At 34.2% G+C, this 22,086-nt stretch overlaps 1 protein-coding gene across 1 annotated transcript; it reads right to left on the bottom strand.

The window, feature by feature from the left end:
- Positions 1-944: 944 nt before the first annotated feature.
- On the bottom strand, positions 945-20,040 carry lin28b (lin-28 homolog B (C. elegans)). The gene is made up of 4 exons (XM_026247788.1): positions 19,784-20,040; positions 18,969-19,135; positions 8,477-8,664; positions 945-4,115 (listed from the first exon to the last, which is right to left on the bottom strand). The coding sequence occupies exons 1-4, from the start codon at positions 19,791-19,793 to the stop codon at positions 3,842-3,844; spliced, it is 639 nt and encodes a 212-aa protein (XP_026103573.1). The 5' UTR covers positions 19,794-20,040; the 3' UTR covers positions 945-3,841.
- Positions 20,041-22,086: the final 2,046 nt, after the last annotated feature.

The raw sequence follows: 22,086 nt of genomic DNA, 5'->3' as shown, positions 1-22,086 counted from the left end.
TGTGGGTAGAAATGTACAAAAATACACTGTATAAATCTGTACGAGGTTTGGGATCGGAGTCTGTGCTATCGGTGCCTGTCATTTGGTCAGTTTCTTGTTTTTCTGTGCACTTGATTAAATAGGATGCACACACACTCACACATTCATGCATCACGCCGCCGCACGTCTAACGCCTTCAGACACAGCCAGTCTTTGGTATAAAGGTCTATACCAAAACATACGATTAGTTCACGTCCTCCAATAAAACCACAGCACATGCGTGACACGCCGCTTGATTTGTCAACACACAGGATAGAAAAACCATCGCACGATCGTCAGAGCAGTCGTGTAAGCTCGCTTCGAATCTTTTACACATTCACTACGGTTAGAGAGAAGTCGTCTTGTCTTTAGAGACCTCGAGTGGAGGATGAGCGCTGGTTCAAGTCATGATGTGAGACAGCACTCCCATCTCTTTTCTGAAACCTCTGCCTGAGAGCGCGCACACACACACACACACACACACACACTGATCTGCTCATGTTATGGAGATACAGAAAATTAAGACTATTCAAAGATTCAAATCTACAGAATGAAATAAATCTCACAGAAACATACACATGACATATTTTATCCTATAGAGACGAAAGAAAGAAAAAAGCATATTTTCACCTCAAAAATGGTCACTACTCTGATTTAATAATACTAATAATAATAATAGTCAATATTCTCATGACTGTAGTTATATTTTACTGCAAAATATAAAAATACTGCAATAAAATGTTTATTTTTTAAAATCAGTTACACTACCATGAAGTATAAACACTTTAGAAATTAAATATTTAATATTTAATAGTATTTATTATTAAGCAGTATTATTTAACAATTACATTTAATCATATTACAGTAATGAGAATTAGATTTTTTTTTTTTTACATTAAAGTGAGGGGAAGGGCTTAATTACAAAGAAAATAATGTCTTAAAATGATAAAATGGCCTAGGATAAAAACATTTTTTTTTAAATCATAAAAATATGACTCTGGCATGTTTCATGAGATTCACCCTCCCATTTCCTCCAGATAAGGACCAAATTAGAGACGACAACGAGATGAAATGCTCCATAAACCCTTCTGTGTTACTGAAGATCTCTTCTTGGATTGAAAAGGGTCTGACATTATTGCTGGCAGTCACTTCACTAGAGCTTTCAACGACATTGAGACATTAAACAGCAAACCTCCACAGCATGGCATTGTGGGAAAACACTGCTTACAAGTGCACTTTAGTTCAGTTTTTCACTGTTCAGTGGATGATTGTAGCAGATCTCCGCCAGCAGCTTTACATGATCAGATCTCTCTAAGGCTTCAGTTCATCTACATTCATTAGCTGAATAAAAAAAAGCAAGCAATGTGATTTTTTAATGGACCCTGTGACACAAAAATTTAGTACAGAACCTAGTTAGGAGTTAATTAGCATGGCCACAAAACTCGGATGAGGTTTAAATGGTCAGCTTCAGAAAGACAAGAACAGGATAAACCAATTTAGTAAATATTCTTCAACGCCCAACCACCATCATCGACAAACAGAATATTACTCAGACCAAGGGATAAACAGCTTTTCGATCGAATCTTCCTATCAATCAATGGCTAAATCTTGCCTTTATATCAGAATTACAGTAATGCCAAAGTGACAAGAGGGAAATCCTACAAGTCAATAAATGCGTAATAAAGAGCAATAAAAATCTCTTCATACTCAAAAATGTAACTGTATCCGCTTCACCGTTGCAGCATTTTGGAGAACATCTGCTGAACGCAAGCTGCTTACGCTCTTTTGTGTCAACCGCTACACAATTATACGTTTTCTATGTGTATTTACACTTTAGATTTGCTTGCATTCAGCAGATATTCTCCAAAATGGTGCAATGACGATGTGGAGAGACACAGAGGAGAAGAGTTATTTTTGTTTTCTTTGAATACAAAAAAAGTGTTGTCGTCGCTTCATAACGTTATTTTTGAACCACTGATGGAAGAAGTACTATTCTGACGATGACTTTCATACTTTTCTGGACCTTGACAGTGTAATTTACTTGGCAGTCAATGGGAGTCATAAGCCTCCCGGTTTTCATCCAAAATATCTTAAATTGTGTTCTGTAGACAAACAAAGGTTGTATGGGTTTGGAACGACATGAGGGTAAGTGATTAATGACAACATTTTCATTTAGGGTTGGAGTATCCCTTTAAGGCCACTGGTCTTATTACATGATGTCACAAGGGGAAGTGAGAGAAAATAAGGCTTTTATGAATCTCAAAGTTTCCTTTTTGTAATTCAGAGTATGACACACTTGAACAACTTTTCTGTAGGCAGAATCTCATCATTATGAAAGCTTATTTCTGCCACGGAATAGCAAAATGAAAGTGTTAGCAACTATTTATCTCATAGCTCTGTCTTTTTCCACATTTCTTAGAAAATAAGCCAGAATTGATGAGATTAAAAGTCGCAATTACCTTTTTTATTTTTTATTCTGTAGTGAAAATAAGCTTTATGATTTCTGTAATTCCGACCATGTTGAACGCAGCACCATGTCCTTCACAAGCTGATCGCTTTCAGTGAAGCTGGATGAGATGCAAGAGCGAGAAACAATCAACTTCATGTGCCTATGTGCTCTATATAAATTACACTAACACTTAGAATATTTCACCATATATTAATGCCTTAAATTATCACTGCGAGCTGTGGAACAGTCTGTGATAAAGCAAAAACAGCTTTACAGTATAGCTAAACAATGGCAATACATTTAAATCAGTTAGTTAGTCCTCTCTGGCTGAAGTTAATGTACTTTTTAGTCTTCACTTGTTACAGTCTAATCTCAAACTCTGGCTAACAGCACCTGATCAGAAAAACACCCACACACACAGAAACGGATTCAAATATCCTCAGTACCCCATAATGATGTTATTGTTAGGATGTAGTGAGCGTGACTATAACCCCCCCAGCCAAAATACATCTGTCCCATGCCCCGAGGGCCTTGATTGAGAGCTATTTTCTTTGTCATTATGTCTGAATCTGGTTTAAAGTCAACATGAAATCAAAATTGATCATATTTACTTCCTAATGCATGTTTCCGATCTTAAAGTAAGAAGAAAGAAATCTTACATTTTACTAACCCTCAGGCTCTCCAAGATGAAGTCGAGTTTGGTTCTTCATCTGAACGGATTTGGAGAAATTGTAATGTAATGTTTTTATCAGCTGTTTGGACTCTCATTCTGACGGCACCCATTCACTACAGAGCATCCATTGCTGAGCAACTAATGTAATGCTACATCTCTCCAAATCTGTTCCGATGAAGAGAAAACTCATCTAAAATCTTGGAGTAAATTTTTATCAGCAAGGTTTCATTTTCGGGTGAATTCTCATCACACATGTATCATGTTAAGTTGCTTTTCCTCTGAAGCGAGTTCACTGGCGTCACTTATGCAGCACACGGCAAACATTTTTACTCAAGGAATTGCCCATTTGACTATCAAGGAAGTAAAATGGTTTGAAAACTGCAACATCTGTTGACTTCATGCTCGAGTATCTAAAACACTGGTTCGTGTTTTTTCTTCTAAATGTAATCTATTTTGCCTTGTGATTTTTAGTTCTTCTAACACACTCGCTCATTGACAGACACACACACACACACACACACACGCCAGTCGCAGAGTTTGTTGTGATTGCTTCCGTGAGAACACGCATGTACACACACGACCCCATCGGCTGATACCATAGCTGCACAGGAAGGGAGAGAGGGAGGGAGGGATGGTCTCCTCTGTGAGGTAGATGATTTCGGGTCTGAGCGTCGTCTGGATGAGGAATCTTTCGGTCGCTTTCAGTCCCGGCTTTTCCTCCAGCGCTGGGAGTGACTCCCCCGTTGAGATGCTTCCTCCGGAGAGGAGGACGAGGCCGACCGGCTCCCCTCTTCCTGGGACTGAGCGGAGGTGGAGGGGCGCTGGGGGTCCTGAGACGTGGAGGGGGACAGCGCCCTCTTGTGGGGACACTGGGCCACCATGTGTGTGACACTCTGACAGTAGTGACACTTCTTTGGCTGGGGTGGAAGGCCACACTCTTTAGCGTGGTGGTCCAGACCTCCACAGTTATAACACCTACAGAAGCATGAAAAATGCTTGGTTATATCAAAGCATTATAGAAATGATACTCCTAAACTGTACAAATCAAATAAAACAGGACTTATCTTGATTGTCTTCTGGTGCAGCTGATCAGTTTGATCACTCACACTACTAGTCAAAACTTTGGAATAATGAAAGAAATCTCTTCTGCTCACGAAGGCTGTATTTATTTGATCAAAAATACAATTTGAATTGAAATAGTATTACAATTTAAAATAGCTGATTTCTATTTGAATATATTTTAAAATGTAATTTATTTATGTGATGTGCAGCTGTATTTTCATCATCATTACTCCAGTCTTCAGTCAGTGTCACATGATCTTCAGAAATCATTCAATTATGATGAATTACTGCTCAAGAATCATTTATGATTATTATCTATGCTGAAGTCATTTGTGCATTCATCTGAAATTGAAATCTTTTTGTAACATTATTATTTTGTAACATGTTCTTTAAATTTTTTGTGAGCATAAGAGGCTTCAAAAACATTTAAAGATACATTATTTATTCCCAACTTTCGACCAAAGTTATTTTTAAGCATGGATTGAGTATGATGTTATAGGAGATTGAGACCAGACATTATATTTTGCACAAAGAAAATGGAACCTATTTTTAAGAACATTAAGATACATACGATTTGCCAGATTCAGAATGCAAATAAATTAATAATATATGCATTTAAAAAATAAAGTATATTTGCATCATGTTTGTACTTTTAATAATGCTTTTTATTATGCTAATTTATGGAGGAAAATTTGTTTAATTGTTATGAAAATAATATGCAAAGAAAACCATATTGTTCCTAAAATGCTTATATATATATAGATTTATTTATTTATTTATTTATTTATTTATTTTCTCTCTGTCTCTCTCCATTTTTGGATGAGATGTGATCTGGACGTGTTTCTCTGAGACTCAAACCCAGTGTCGTTCACTAGAGGGCAGTACAGGACAAGACTTCCTCCAATAACAAACATCCCTCATACAAACATTCAACAATTACCATTTTATTTGTTGTCATAGCTACAATATTTAATAAGCATAGTCTTAATAATCATATGGGAGTCATTAATAGGCCCAGTAATTCCTACATTAAAATGTAACGAAAACACATTCATAGCCACAACAAAAACAAATGAGATGCAAGCAGATGGTTTCCAGCTCTTGTGTTAGATCTGAGGAAACTGAGTGACTGTGATCATGAGGAATTGTCTAGTTGTTATCAGGAACCATGTTTGTTACCATGGAGCCTTCGGTTGCCAAGGATATTCCAGTGCATGGAAACGAGAGAATAGGAAATAACATTACAGCTCTAAATATAGAGAATCAGATCTCTCAGAGCCACTAATGTGTGTGTGTGTGTGTGTGTGTGTGTGTGAGAGAGAGAGAGAGAGTGGGGGGGGTATATTATTACACTGTTCTCAGGAATACTTGATTCTGAATGATGGATTCTGCCGTCATATACACTATTTTTGTATAATAATAATAATAGCAAATTACATCTGAATGCTGACAGGCAAATTATTTCTTACAAAGCTGTTACATGTCTCTTATATGAGAGCTCTTTTAATATTCAATGAATATTAATTTTGGGGAAAAAAATAGTTACTGGAAGGTTTATCTTAAGTAAATCATCACAACATAACTGTATTAAAATATGTGTGTGTAAATATCAATTACAGGTAAAACTATTATTTTAAGATAAAACAAAAACTGAATGGAAGTGGAAACTGAACGTTTAGGCCAAAATAAATAATATTTAATAAACACATTTTTTTTTTTTTTTAAGACGCGGGACAATTTGCATTTCAAGAGATTCAAGATTTTTATTTGTCACAAACATGATTATATAGAGAATATATAACCAGCAGTGAAATGTGAGTCAGGTCTGCTCTGTGGAAAGTGCAATTATTAAAGAATTACAAGGGTTTTAATTATTTTAATAGGTTACAGTCTGCTTGAAGGTGATGTTTTTACAGTGTAATTAAATAAGTACTGAGTAATTTTAATTACATATACTAAAGTGTATAATTGATTGTAATTTTAATGCATAATCTACTGTTATTACTATAGTACATGTAAAGTGTAACTAAGTCATCTTAAAATAAAGTGTTAGCTTTTAATTTAGAAGGGTTTTAAACAGGTGCTTGAAACCAACATACAATAACCACAAAAAAAAAACTAAAAACAAATATTAGTTTAAAGCGGACTTGTGTTTGTCTGTGTGTGCACTGGCTGTTTTCCGCCTGTAGGTGGCGGCGTGGATCAACTACAGCATCACAGCTGTACTCTATGAGCTGATACTAGACTGACAAACTTCACAAAACTGAGCTGACATCAGCTGAACTGCAGACAAGAAGTAAACAAACCCCGAGAGTTTGTGACTGACAAAAATATTGTATCATTATGTTGATTTACCAATTTAATCTCATCATACATTCACATCTAAAAACATAAATAGCTAATATTCAAGGAAAATATAATGTTGCAATATTAAAAATAAAATATTTTATTTGCATTTTTGTAATATTGCATTATTTCAATATTACTACATGAATTTCATTAAAAACCAAATTATAAATCTAAACTAGAGATTAAAGTAATGATTGTTTTTAGGATGATTATTACATGATCTTGAATGTCCAACTTTAAATCTGAAAAACAGGCAAGATGTACTTCAAATTAAAACAATGACATAAAATCAGCTGAAAGCCTTTTTAGTTAAATTTACACCACGTAATGACAGCATAATTTTTCTAATGGCATCTAGGCTCCATACAAAAAAAAAGAGTAATATTAAACTTAATTATTCAATATAATGAACTATTAATCTAAACAAAAGATTAATTAAGCTCATCTATTTAAGATGATTATTACATGATCTTGAATTTCTAGCTACAAATCATCAGTATTCACTCAAAATACAGGTAAAAATAACTGATAAAATGACGTAAAATTATTTTTTTTTTTTTGTTAAATGTACACTGTCATTGATTAGTTACATGCAATGCATTTAAGCAGGGTCCCGTTCTGAGCCAATTTCATGAACCATGTCCTAATGCACCAGATTAATTAGTTTAAAGAAATCTTCATTAATGCATTTTTAATCATCAGTTCAGTTTTGACAGTCGTCTTCAATAAAACTTCCATCATCTGATGTCTAGTTTTTTGTAAGCTCATCTATAGTGACAGACTATATGATAAACGGCTCACCCACGCACATATACATACTTATAAATAGCAATAACACAACAGACTGAAAAGACTTATTCAGTTTGGAAGCTTTTTTTCTTTTTGCTCTGATCACCATGGCAACAGGAAGCAGAAGACAGACTCACAATCAATGCGAGTCATGAACAGAAAGCATTTGGCGAAAATGCTTGTGTAAGACAGAAATACAAGATTTAAGATAAATAATCCTGTCTGCTTAAAAATTGTGCACTATCAAATTAATCATAAATAAATCAATTATTTTATATAAAGAAATATATTTTAAAGTATATGTAGTTATATAATTCCCTTGCTCTAATGCATATATCAATTTATTCTTATTATTATCATGCAATTTAGGTATATTTTGAATTAGAAAATGTTTAAAATATATAAAATAGAGAATCAATTAATTTTGTTAAGACTTCACAATAAGGTCTCGTTTATTAACATTATTAGTTAATGCATTCTCTGACATCAATTCATAATTAGAAATATGTTTTACAGCTTTTTATTAACCTTAGTTAATATTAGTTGATACAAATTTTCAAGTTAGTTCACACGGTGCAAGTTTAAAAGCGTTTAAACGTTAGATCATAAAATGTTTTAACATTATTAAAGTTCATGTAATGTGGTTAAGAAAATGAAACCTTAATAGACAGTAAATTGTTTACCGTAAGTCTTTTCTATATCATAGATCTCTTCTCTTAAAATGTTTATAAATTTACAAATCGAAAACAAGAAAAATGTAGGTTTTGATTATGGTAATCAAGACTTTAAATCATCTTTTACTAATTAATTATTTTAATTATTAATCACTGCTACTAAACAACACTAGTAGTTTAGCAATACAGATATTATTATAAAAAATAAAAGTAGACTTTTATTTTGACTTCTGAAAAGTATTTTTAACCTACTAAAGATGTTAAAAAATACGGCAGCAGTTGCTAAAGACGATCTATGAATAATAAAGAATAAAACCTAAAAACATTCATCCGGGAAGATACCATTTATAGTTAATCTACAGTTTATTATTATTACATGAATGCAGAATAAACCCAGTTTCATGACACAAATGGCAACTAAACATGTTAAACTACATATCCCATCATGCTCAGCACACTCACCGGTCTCCCTTTGGTTTGCGTTTGAGGGGCGGGGCCTTCCCTTTGGGGCGTCGGTCACTGCCCGAGCATGAGCCCCCGCCGGGCCCCGTGACCCTGAGAGACTCCAGACCTTTACTCGACCTCTTGAAGGTGAATTCAACCTGCTCGCCCTCCCGTAAACTCCTGAAGCCCTCCATCACCAGCTTACTCTGAACACACACACACACACACACACTTTAATACAGATACACATGCACTTATATCAACTATAAACATCTAAATATTTATAAATATCAAACACACCAGTCACATCAACACAGACTATTGAACATTTCATGGCATATTATAAAATCAGGGAGAGAATGATATAAAGATGTTAAAAAGAGAGATTTTCTACTAGAAAAAACAAGAGCTAGCAATCTGTCAAAATCACATTAAATGTGCATTACAAGAGCAAGGTTTAAAAACACATTCAATCACTTTTCTTGCATTAAATGCACAGTTTTATGAACATCATTACTGAACTTAAAAAACTGATTTTGAGAAAACTGATTTTGCTTATTTAAATATTTGTAGTAAAGCGAATGATTGAGGCACTAAACCAATCTCAGAATATTAAGGAATAAGCAAAAAGCAAATAAAGCACATTTATTTTGTTTAATAATTTTGTTTAATCTGAACAAATATTAGTTATAACTGCTGCCTGACAGCAAAAAACAAAAACATTCTAATAATTCTAAAATATTTACATATATATCAAACAGATTGATCATATCTACAGAAATATCCATCAAATCTTGAACATTTCCTGTTGATCAGGAAGAGAAAGATATCATAGATGTTTAAGAGAAAGATTTACTAGAAATAACAACAATTTGTATTCGGTCAATTTCACCCCAAAAGCACTGTTAAAAAACACATTTGATCTGGCATGAAATGTACAATTGAAAATGAAATGAAATCAAAAACTCATTTTGATGCCTGATTTTTTATTTATTTAACTATTTGAAGAAAAACTGCCACCTGACAGAATTTAATACATTTGATTCCTAGTTAGGAGCCAACAATTTTAATATAAAAAATTAAATTATTTTATTTTCATGTCATATAATAATCCATAACAGAGAGCAAGATATTTATATGGTTCAAGAGAAAGATTTAAGTACTATAAAAGAAAAGCTATATAAAGTTTGATTTGAACTACTGATCTCCACACATTTGCATTAATAAAGTAATATTTGAAAGCACATTTAATCAAGTTTCTTGCATAAAATGCACAATTTTAAAAACTATTTCTTCTATTTAAAGAAGAATGTGAAAATCCTAAAAATAGCAAAGAATAAACCAAATAACACCATTCAATATCTGCCCCATGATAAAATCTAATTCATTTTCTAGTTTAACATTGAATTCGATTTTATTACATGTAAAAGTTAATAGTGCAAATGTAGATACTTTAATAAAAGACAATTCAAAATCGAAATAAGCACATGATGACTGATATTTGTTACAGTTTCTACATGATTAATATCATAATCATCTGTCATACAAAGATGCTCTGTGCAAATACATAAAAATAATGACTAAAATAAGTAGTTTTTTACAGTAAATCATAGTGTGAATCATGGTTTTTAATCAGTGAAAATGAATTCAAAAAACCTCTACACAAAGCACAACGCCAGAAAAGACTTTAATCCACCGCTGTTCATTTCTATTGAATCATTCTGCAGAATAAAGACCATCAGAAGCAATTCATCCAATCTATTATTCACAGTTAACATAATGTGACCAGTGTGTTTAGTACTCGATTTAAATCCAACCTTCAATTCAGAAGATTGCAAAGCACTGACTCTTGACAAAAGATCAGAAATTACAAAAGCAATGAAGTCTGAAATTGTATTAAATAACCACAAATCTGTTCATTTGAAATTGAGCATTTTTTCTACTGGTTTCATCACACATTAGAGCTGATTTACTGTGATTAATTTATTGTTCACATATACTACAACAAAACACACAGATCACAGATAAGATCTGGAATACGATTACGCCAAAAAACACAGCAAATACTGAATATGTATCTGTTATATTTACTTGTGATTTTATAAATCAATTTTTCATCAATTTTACACTGTGAGCTTTCCGATGGATACTAATAAAAAGTTGCTTATTCTTGCAGCTACAGAAAACTCTCTCTATGGTATTGTCACTAGATGATCATCTGATTTACATTTCAATTATTCAAGTAATTAAAACGGCAGTAAGATAATGCACGAATCAAATGCAAGAGGTAAAGCGCAGCTGACGTGCATTCTCATCATTTACTTTAACGTTTATGGAAAGTCAATAGATCAACACCACCACATCAGACAGAAAACGGACACGCTCAAGTTCACATCTCGGTTAAATTGGACTTTTTGAAAAGATGAATGTCTAGATTTCAGCACTGAATTCACATCTGGACTGATGAGTGACCTTCCAGTAAACACACAGTGTCTTCAGCTCTACATTTGTTTCTGTAAATCAGCTCTCACCGATTCGTTTTTGTCCTGTTCAATTCAGCCGTGTGGAAAATTAATGCATTCAATTGCTCTTAATTAACATAAAGGCACAAATCATTCTGATTTAACATTTACGATGTGGAGAAATAAAAAAATCCACAGCATAAGAGAGAAGTACATTTATGTGAAAACCAGGAGCAAAACCCTTCCCACGCACATATATTAGATATTTTCTATTGAAATATCAATCTAAACAGCAAAAAACTGTTAATGGAAATGAGAAATGAAATAAAGAAATGAATTAATTTAATTTATTTGGATTATTATTTTGGATAAACAAATATTTCTACCTGTTAGTAGAAATGAAGCAAAAATATGTGAATCAGTCATTAATATTAATATGAATTACCTTTAATATTTTGTTTTGTATTAATTGCCTATTAATACAGTTATATATTATTTTGCCTATTAATGCAATTAAATATTAACATTATCAAATCATAGAATAAAAATTTGTCAGGTTTTAATCCAGTGTTACTGATTGTTCATCTTTTCTTTCTTTCTCCTATCTTTTTTCTTTCTTTCGTTCATTCATTTTTTCTATCCCTTTTCTTTCTTTCTAACTTTTTTCTTTCTATCTATATTTTTACTCTATTTCTATCAGGATCTGTAAAAAAACTGTATACACTTCCCATTCATAAATATTTGAGTAAATAGTAAATAAATGTTTTAACATTTTTCTTTAATAAAGGCTAACCAGTGCTCTGTTCTGAAATGTGATTAAACTGAAATTGATAAATAAAGATTTTAGGATATTCAATGCATATGACTTTTAAAATAATAAATATCAAATAACATTTAGAATTAATGAATTGATTAGAAAACAGTCTTTAGTCTTTCTACTTTATAACTGCATGTGTAATCCAATGTGTTTCTTGGTTGTTCGTAATTAATTGTGAGATTTACTAGTAATTTCTGAGTGCAAATCTCTTTTTGATTTCTAGTGTGTGCTTATATTTGCAGGTCAAAGTTCAGAGAGAAGCACTGCAAACAGGAAGATGAGGCAGCAGCATACACGTTTCTGATGTCTGAATTCATCCAATAAAGCACAATTAAGAAATCTAATGCATGAGCACATGAGAAGATGCGTGTCACATTGTTCTGCTCATTGCAGAAAAAAAAGCAGAAACACAAGAGACGGAAGACAAAGCAGGAGCGAGAAATAAGGAGAGCGCCACCAAAGGGCCGGACGTATCGCACATCACCCCTCCTCCACGTTTCCATCCTTCACAGTGACCTCTGACCTCTGCCCAACCCCCTTCAAACACACACAGGCATCCCGTTTCCCTGCGTTAAATTAACAACACACTTCTGCACTGACTACAAGACGCACACGCAGTATTTGATCTGCTGACACACACTACATCACTCCACACACACTCTTGATAGCAGCCGGATATGAGCTCTGAGTGTGTGTGTGTGTGTGTGTGTGTGTGTGTGTGTATAAAGTGCATAAAGTGCACATGGTCGAGTTTCATCTAATAGAACTATATTTATTTTTACATTTTAAAAATGCCTTTGAGGATGCTTGTATTGTTTAAAAAGGCGTTTGAATCTACAGAATGAACATCTATAGTGAAAAGAATAGAAACAATTTAATTTCAAAAAGACAATTTAGATATTTATGTTTGTGTCTGTTTGGATTATGATGAATCTAAAAATAAAACATATGCACAGGAAATAAATAAAAACGGAATCAGAACTACAGTTTACGTTTGTTTGTTTGTCAGGATTTGTTACTTTTTGTGTTTATTCATTATAATAAAACACAACAATATAGCTTAACTATTTTCACTGAAAGTTTGCGTATTAAAAAAAATATAGAAATAGAAGCAAATAGAAATCAAGTTCTAAAATTAAACTAACGAAATAAGACAGTACCCAATACAGAACCCTTTTTTTATTGCATTCAAGAACCAATTCAACCAGTGAGAGCCCAGTATTAATAAAAGTCTCAAAATTAGATTATTAAAAGTTTTATTAAATAAAAAATACAAAATAAGGTAAAACTCTCACTATTAACTACTACTAGCACATTGGCTGTTTTTGTTTTTTTCTTATAGGCACATACTGATGCCTTTTTCTGAGTGACCATGTTCTAGATCTCTTAACCTAAATCTAACAACTACCTTACAAACTATTAATAAGCAGCAGATTAGGAGTTTATTTGAGGAAAACTCTTATACATGTTCCCTATTCTGAAGTGTTAACAATAAGAAATAAAATCTATATAAAACTTAAATAAAACAATTATTACAGTCATTAGATGTCAGTACTACAAAAAGCTATGAGTGAACTCTTGGAAAGTGAGCGTTTGTTTGTGTCAGATCAACAGCTGGCTCCGCCCACACACACACTCCAAATATGGGCAGAGCAGAAGGAGGAAGTCATGTGACCTGCAGCTTGCGGTTGAGATGAGAAATCAACTGAACAATGAAAGTGAACAAAACAAGGTAAAGAGAGTGAGAAAAATATTAAAGACAATGAAGGAGAAAACTGAAAATGAATGAATTCATTTTTAAATAAACGGAAAATTAATTAATAACATACTAGATAATATATTAAACACAGTATAACATAATTTTAAAGATAAAATAATGTTTCTGTTTTGTCACACTTACTATCACAACAGGAAATAGAAAATAAAAACAAATGCATACAAATGCAATATTATTAGATGAAATTGTGAGTACACTGATTTTTAAATAAACCTTAGTTTGAGCAGATATTATTTTTGTGGTGCGTTATGCACTTCTAAAATAATAAAAATGAAAAACATTGCAACAAAAACCTAAATTACCAAGTGCTCCTACATTTTTTTTTCTCTCTAATCAAAATATTAAGTAGGGATTTGACTAGTTGGTTTGTATCACACTAAACATTTTGTCTACACTGATGAAATTACAGTATGATACTAACAAGAATATAAACGATATTTACAAAATTAACTTCAACTGACACACTCATGTACACGATCTGTAACTGTTGTTATTGTGTAAATGAAGAAGGATAACACTTCCTTAAATGACAACACATCCGTACTCACTTTTTATGTTACAGAGCACAAATGTTTATAAATGTATACATCCATCAGGTCTGATAAATCTGTGATTGTTAACCTAAATTATAATAAGTCTTAGATAAAAGATTTTACATGCAGATATATAATATACATGTGAAATTCATGTCAGCTTGCTTGATTTAAAGAAGTTTGAATTACATATTTAAAAACTTCAACCTGTCAGTTAATTCATATCATTTTAAGTCATACAGTCTCCAAAATAAAGGTTTTATACTGGCTCCATGAAGAACCTTTAACATCCATGGAACCTTTCCTTCACTCCAAAGGTTCTTTAAAGTGGAAAAATGTTTTTCACACTAAGACAAAATGGTTCTTTTAAGAACTGTTCACTGAAAGGCTCTTTTGGGAACCCAAAATGGTTATTCTATGCATTGCTGTGAAAACCCCTAATTGGAAGCTATACTTTTTTAAGAGTCTTGCTACTTTTACAATCAGAACCTCTTGAGGTATAATACAAGTTTGTATTGCAGCCCAGTGTAATCAAGTTCTTTTATTTCAAAATCAATATAATAAAATTAAAACAAGTTATATCTCAAAAACAGTATTTGTTAAATATTTCTCGTTGAGGGAAATGACAGCAGAAGCTTTATCAGATTTAGCTCACTTCTGGAGATTGATTTGTGCACAGAATATAGCGAAGTGAGCAACACACACAAAACCTGCACTCTTAAAAATAACATTTACAAAATAAAGCTTCCACAAACAGCAATACAAAAACACTGTTAAAAAAATTACACCTAATTCAAATTTAAAAAAACTCCAAAGAACCTTTCAGCAGGTTCTTAAATTTAATCATTTTTATCTAACATTTATTTTAAACCCGTTTATTTATTTTTAAAGAATATTTTTGTGCAATGGAAAGGTTTCATGGATGTTTAAGGTTCTTTACTGAACCATCATTTTTAATAGTGCATAAACACCATAAATGATCGAGACACAGCGACACGCATTATACATAAACAACATGCATTCGTGCAGTTAGACTCTCACACACACACACACACTGCAGGAGGTGCAGCATTCGGGAAAATCAAACACAAAGCTCCTAATGAAACACACACTGCAGTGCGTTGATTCGGAGTGTGAGGGCCGGCCAAAGCCACGCCTCCTTTCCCTTTTTTGTCTTTAAAGAAATTCCTCTTTTAAAGAATGTTAGAGGACCCCAACCCCCACCACACACACACACACACACACACACACATGCACTAAAAACCTCTTTACACATACAAACAAAAACACACAAATGCATTCTCTTTTCTTCTTATTCACACACTTTCCTGTCCTGGATTGACACAAAAGCCTCATGGATTTGTCAGAAACACTGGTACTGCTTCTACAGGATACTGTATTGATGTACTGGTTGTATTAAGGAGGGTAATGTAACAACGGTGACACTTAAAGCCTTTATATTTAATGCATTATAAAAGTATTTTAATGCAATAATTATACATTGCAAAGCACCTTATAATGCATTTTGTGATAACTCCAACTACAGTTATAATACTATTCATTGTTACACCTTTAGAGAGTATAACACCCAATTTCAGATGCAACAAGGAATATGCAACTATTATTTGCATTTTAATGATGACAAAATCATCAAATTTAATATATAACAAACTTTAAAGATTAAATTTAACATTGTATAGTTGGAACTGGTGCCAGTTGAAAAACAATAATAACCTATGTTATCTCATATTACTTCCTTGATATGATACTAATAGTTTTGGCTGTCATGAAAAAAAAAAAAAAAACTAAATTCAATATAGAAACAGTTATAATTATTTTCAAATAAGACATCTGATTGAATAAAATATTTCAATCAGCTTTTAAGTCAACAAGAGATTTTTAAATGAATACTAATAAAATAATGCTGATTACATAGGTAATGCGGATTCATTCATACGATTTTTATTTCATAACTAATTTTACAATTACAATATCATAGCTATAAAATTTATTTTTACTTAGTTAAATTTAGCAGACAGATCAATGATATATATATATATATATATATATAAAATATGAAAAGTTACATTCAAAAGTTATAAAAAAAAAAGTAAAAAACAAACTCTCTTTCACTATATATATAGCCTATATGAAAAACCATTTTGGCTGAAAATTTCTCATCAAGACAGCAATTTTTTTTTAGGCAGACGTTACGCAAACAGCAAAGCATAGCTACACCAAGGTCATGGGTTCAATTTCCATGGTTGTATGAGCTGGTAAAAAAAACAATAACAATCTGGATAAAAGCGTCTGACAAATGCATACATGTATTGTGCTAAACCACACAGTTCATTCTTTTTTGTAAAAAATGTGGCGCTTTTTGACCAACTGCCAAATGAAACATTCTGTTTCTATACATAATATCAGGTTTAGACACACACACAGACGGAATAATCAGCTGTACACACTCTGCTTATCACACACACACTGCACAACGGCTGCACATCCTAAACAACACAAACACACACCCTGCGCAGCATAAAAGCTTTTTCATTTTAAATGTAGCATGAAGGCACATGTACGTGCAGCATTCTGACACAAAGAACCCAAATAAACCTTTGCATAGCAACCAAACGCAAATCTTTATTAGAGACATTACAGCTGCTGGTGTCATTAGTCTGTCTAACACACACAGACACACACAAGCCAGCCTCAACATCATGATCTGCTTCTGCATAATGCTAAAATTAACTCCAGGGTTCAAAACATGCAAATAATTAAGCAAATTAATGCTGCCATAAGTGAATACTCTGGCTAACTCCGGACAGACAAACATATCATAAGCATTTTGATATTATTAGCTAATAATTTGCTTGCTTAGATGAGTAAAAAATATGATATTTGACTCATGCAACACTGTACTGACAAGATAATCTACAAAAGTAAATGTACAAGTAAAAAACAGCAAATTTAAATATCATCCAGATATTGATGTATGTGTCAGGAGCCAGTGTGTTTTCTGGTTTCAGGGTTTTCATATACAGTAAAAGGAAACACAGGATTGACTGCATACAAAAATAAACCAAACAGATCATTCAGATGACAAACATGACTCTAATCAATGCACTTTCCCATGCTTGAGCTATGAGGAAAAAGCAGGCTTCGTTTTCCAAATGCATGCAATTGTTTACTTCATGCTTATCAGAAGAACTGTTTTATCAGTAGTACAAGACGTTCTTTCAGTAACTACTCCAATGCATGGTAGGAAATGTTCCATGCTTAACTTATATACACAGATTTCATATCAAGATTTAACATAAAGACAGAATTTTTAACCTGAATATGCAACTATTTCAACCTGCTCAATTCTAACCTTTTGCATTCATTATTTTATATATATTTTACAATTGCTATAAATACACCATTAAACTCAGTGGCATTCTGACTGTATCTCTGGCTGCTGTTTGTCTTTTTTGAGAACTGCATTTCCCAGAATGCACTCAGGTTTAGGGGATACTAGCACAAGAGGTTCATGTTTAAGCTCATGCACAAAAACAGAAAAAACCCACCAACAGCCACATTCTGAAATTTAAATGAAATATGAAAATCTTGCAGATAACAATGTAAAACTTCATGTTTCAAATCATTTTTAAATAATTCTGTATACATTTAGAATGCATATTTTTATTTTGCTTATCAGATTCCTTAACTGTGCTAATTCAGAAATCTGAAACTATAATGCTACAAAATTCTATCTTTTAAACAAAAGCCATGTCTAATATATCCTTTAAAACACCAATCACAAGATGAATACATATTTTTTTACTTGAAAACTGTTGAGCAATTGTTATTCATTTAAACACAATAAAAGATTATTAAAGCATTGTTGAATTCAAAAAAGTAATGCACTATGATCAGTAACGTAAGACATTTACGTATCAAATTATTTAAAAAATATGACAGATAGATAGATAGATAGATAGATAGATAGATAGATAGATAGATAGATAGATAGATAGATAGATAGATAGAAAAAAATCACCATGTGTATCCTTTGCAAACTACAGCTGTTGCGTTACTGAATTAAATGATTATGCAGATGTGTTTTGTAACAATGGAAATGTTAAGTCAGGAATCATTTTAACATCTCATTAACATGCAGCAGTAGACAACACTGCTTGACAATATCATTCACCAACAGATAACAAGAACACAATGTAACAAAGCAGCGAAACCGACAGCAAACAACAGTGAGGTGAGCTCGAGTGCTAACAGAATTCAGAAGAAACCTCTGCTTTTGTTCTGAAAATCTGCGTATGCTGTTTTAAGTTGCTGTGCAAAGCCTGGAGAATGATGAAAGGAGATAATTTCCGGTTTAGAACATGTGTCTGCATTGATTAAGCTCTGAATGTCCAAGAGAAGAAGACGAAATCTTGTGAAAGGGGGGCTGAACTACACCCATGTAAACACGAGAGCACATGATGTTCAGTACAACGGTTCACCCCGAAATCGCTCGCCGTTCTTCAAAAGTCTGGTTGTGAACGCGATCTGGGCATCGCGTGCTCCGTCTGACACATTTTCCGACATTTTGGCAGGTTTATCAGACACGTTCCTGTGAGCATAGGGCGAATAAACGCCAATGCCATAGGCTAATCTAATCTAGCTTTCCTCTTCCTAATGAAGTCTTTTCGTGTTCTTGTAAGAACTGCATCCGTGTTTAATACTAATACTGCGTTCATGAGATGATATCAATGGAGAGTAAAGATATGTTTTTGGCGTTCTTAAAGTGTTGGGATGAAAACACAAGCGCATGTTAACCTCTGAGCACATCTGCTGATGTCAATGAGATGCGACAGATAACGTGGAAAAGATTCAGAGGAGCTGAACGACTGAAACCCAGCACATGCATTGTTGGACTTACTTGGTGGACGAACACGTCTAGTGGAGGGTCCACTGGCTTCCCCTCGCTGCTGGTCATCGATATAAATCCAAACCCCATGCGGACATTAAACCACTTGCAGTAACCGGAGCCTGACAGAATCTGCGGCGGAGTCCTGACGGGGTCCGACCCGCCACCTCTGCGCGGCCCTGTGCGGTCAAGGGAGAAAAGCCCATGATGTGTGGTGCTCGTTCATGAGATGTACCTTATACTTTGATCTCGGTGACACAAATGACCGTGGGTCTGCGTGGGCAACGTTTCTGATGGAAATCCCCCATTACTACTCAACAACATGCGTTCAATGCAACAATGTGTCTACAATCAGGGCCTTAACCACCACTAGACTCCCCTTTTCTTTATAATCAATCAGTAGCTATATGGGTTTCCAATGATAGACTCTTAGACTTTTCATTTTGGTCCCTTAACCTTGTATATATACACTTACATCCTTGTCTACCCCCCACCTTTCTGGAAAACTGGAGAAACTCAATGAGAAGTAGAGCTACGGGAAGGCGCAGTGCATTGCGATTGCTCAATGCCCCTTAGTTAGTAGCTATAGGTAGGCCTACTATGTAACTTCTTGTAATCGTAATAGACTACATCTCGTTTACCGTAGGCTATGTATACGGCCTGGCGTGGGGCAGGTGTGCACACGTTACCCTCCCACCCCCCCACACTACCGCTGGTTCAAACGGTTCTTCATCACACGTACAGACAACGTAAACAAAGCACGGCGGACAACACGAGTTTCCATCTGAATGTGAAAAGAGATGTTAAAATAAAAAAAGCATTGTAACCTTCGGCCATGTTTCCCCGCGGACCCTCCGTTCCAAAGTTCCAGCGAAATCGTTTCCTCCGTGAAATGGGGTGATGCGCGTCACCGTCGATCCGACATCCCGATTTCCAACGGGCACAAATTTAGCGCGCATGGTACGGCGTGCGTCTCCTTTTTGGATATTTTCTCATGTCTGTTTTAACATCTATCCCCTCTCTCTTTCCCTCCCTCGCACATTCGCTCTTTCTCTCTCTCTCTCTCGCTCTCCGTTTCTCATTCGCTCGATCTCAGCAGTGCACACGTGACTCCTCCGTGAGCCCGGGAGAGGGTACGGACTCAGAACCGGGCTGGACTTCGAGCTCTACTGCTGCGTCACGTAAAAGCATCTCCGTTTGAACAGGTTCAGTTTTTTAACGCGTTAACATGTTTTGTGAGTGTTCTGGAAGTCATTCGAGGGGCAATTAAAAGTCCAGCATTTTAGTTTTTTTTTTCATTTACTAGGCTATATATGTAACAATTTAATGATGCGTTATGTAACCAAATTACAACCGCTGGTGACCAAAGTCAATATACATCATTGTCTACAAAACTTCATTTTTAATGTTCTCGCTTGTTGTAGCGAAATCCAACACAAAAGTTTTCCAGAATTGATTTCTGTATACAGAGGGTATTAGTTTTTCTATAAGTGTATCTGTTCCATTAAACTGTAGACTAAAAATCGTTTGCCTTTTTATTATATTAATTTGTTTTAAAGTTATATCTTTATGTCTTTAACCAAAAATAAGTAAATGTTTATTCTGCATCCATTTGGTATCTTTTTAAAATTCATGAAAAAAAAATTGTTGTTCTGCTGCTGCTGATGTCTTTCTGCTTTTTTTTAAGTATTTCAAAACTTTCCGTATTATAGTTTGGGAGAAATGAGATCATCACTAATTATGGTTTGTTAAAGCACACTACAGTTTGCATGTGTTGTTTGCTGCACAAACGTCAATGAGAATTTTCTGGGTTACATGAGCTTCGCGCACTTGAAAATATATAGATGAGGATATTTACATCAGTGCACGTCTAGACAGAACAAACATCAAATAAGTGTATTATAACAGTATAAATATATTTTGCCTTCAAACTACATGATCTGTTGATTCAATTAGCAAATAACCCCACTTTTTTCAGTAGCTTATATAAAGTGATAAAACATGGTAAACAAACAAGCATTGCTTGTAATGGAATGTTCTGAAAATGTAAAAATGGAACGGATGAAATTCAGTCTTACTTCCACAAACTCGTTCTGTTTCAGTGCTTATTGTATTCTTTTGAATTGTATCTGAGTGATCTGTTCACAAAAAAATTTATTCAAATGTGCATTAAACCAAAAAGTTGAAATGAAAAAAAAAGAAGGGGGAAATAAGCTGCAACTGACATCTGCAATAATTGTCTCCTGTAATAACAACGTAATGTTTTCGTTTCTACAAGAAATTCGTTCAGTAAACGTTTCTGAAAACCTCGTGATCAAACCTGACGCCTTGGCAAGAGGATGTTTTTCTGTCTTTGAGCCAGAGGAAAAACACATTGGAGGAATGAATCGAAAACTACCCCCATTGCTTATATGCTCCGCCCATTTTCACCCACCCCCACCCACCCATCCATCCGCAGACCACCCTCCGGAATTCACCCCTGCCCCCAATCCCCCCACCCCCCTGCACCAGTTCTGCTGTCGGAGATGCTGTGTGTGTTTGCTGGTGTGTGGAAGAGATGGATGGTGGTCGTGCCATTACGGCGCAGGTCACGGATCTGGTCACCGGTGTCAGATGTTATGGAGTTTCTCATTTCCTGCACGAAGGTTTCACATCCACCATTCATAAAACGGCCCCGCGAGCTCCGAGAAACACGTCCCACGAGGACACGGACACACCCTAAATGTCCCCGTATGATCCCGTTAAAGTTCGCAAGCATCAAAGCAAGGACGTTCCAGGACAGACATGCAAATAAAGAAGTTACTCTGTGTTTTATGTCTACCGGAAACGCAAAAATTCTCCTAATAACTTTAGAAAAATTATTTAAATCAACAATGGGCTACTGAAGAATAATGATTTATGGGGGAAAAAATTCGCTTGTGACTGTTGAGTTTAGAAAATAAAACAGAAGAAAGAGCGAAGCTTAAATCATCAGCAGGTTATTAAAACTTGACATTTTTATTTCTGATGGACATTACATAAAACTGTTAGCTAATTGATTTTGACCTGTTGACTTTAATGCTGGATTGAATAACACAAAAAACTTTCATATAAAATCCACATAGACATATCAAATAGGCTACCTATAACA

The sequence above is a fragment of the Carassius auratus genome, unplaced genomic scaffold (genome assembly GCF_003368295.1).
Source record: "Carassius auratus strain Wakin unplaced genomic scaffold, ASM336829v1 scaf_tig00016351, whole genome shotgun sequence".
Taxonomy (NCBI): Eukaryota; Metazoa; Chordata; class Actinopteri; order Cypriniformes; family Cyprinidae; genus Carassius; species Carassius auratus.
The sequence above is the reverse complement of the archived record's forward strand: the minus strand, read 5'-3'. Positions and strand labels throughout refer to the sequence as shown.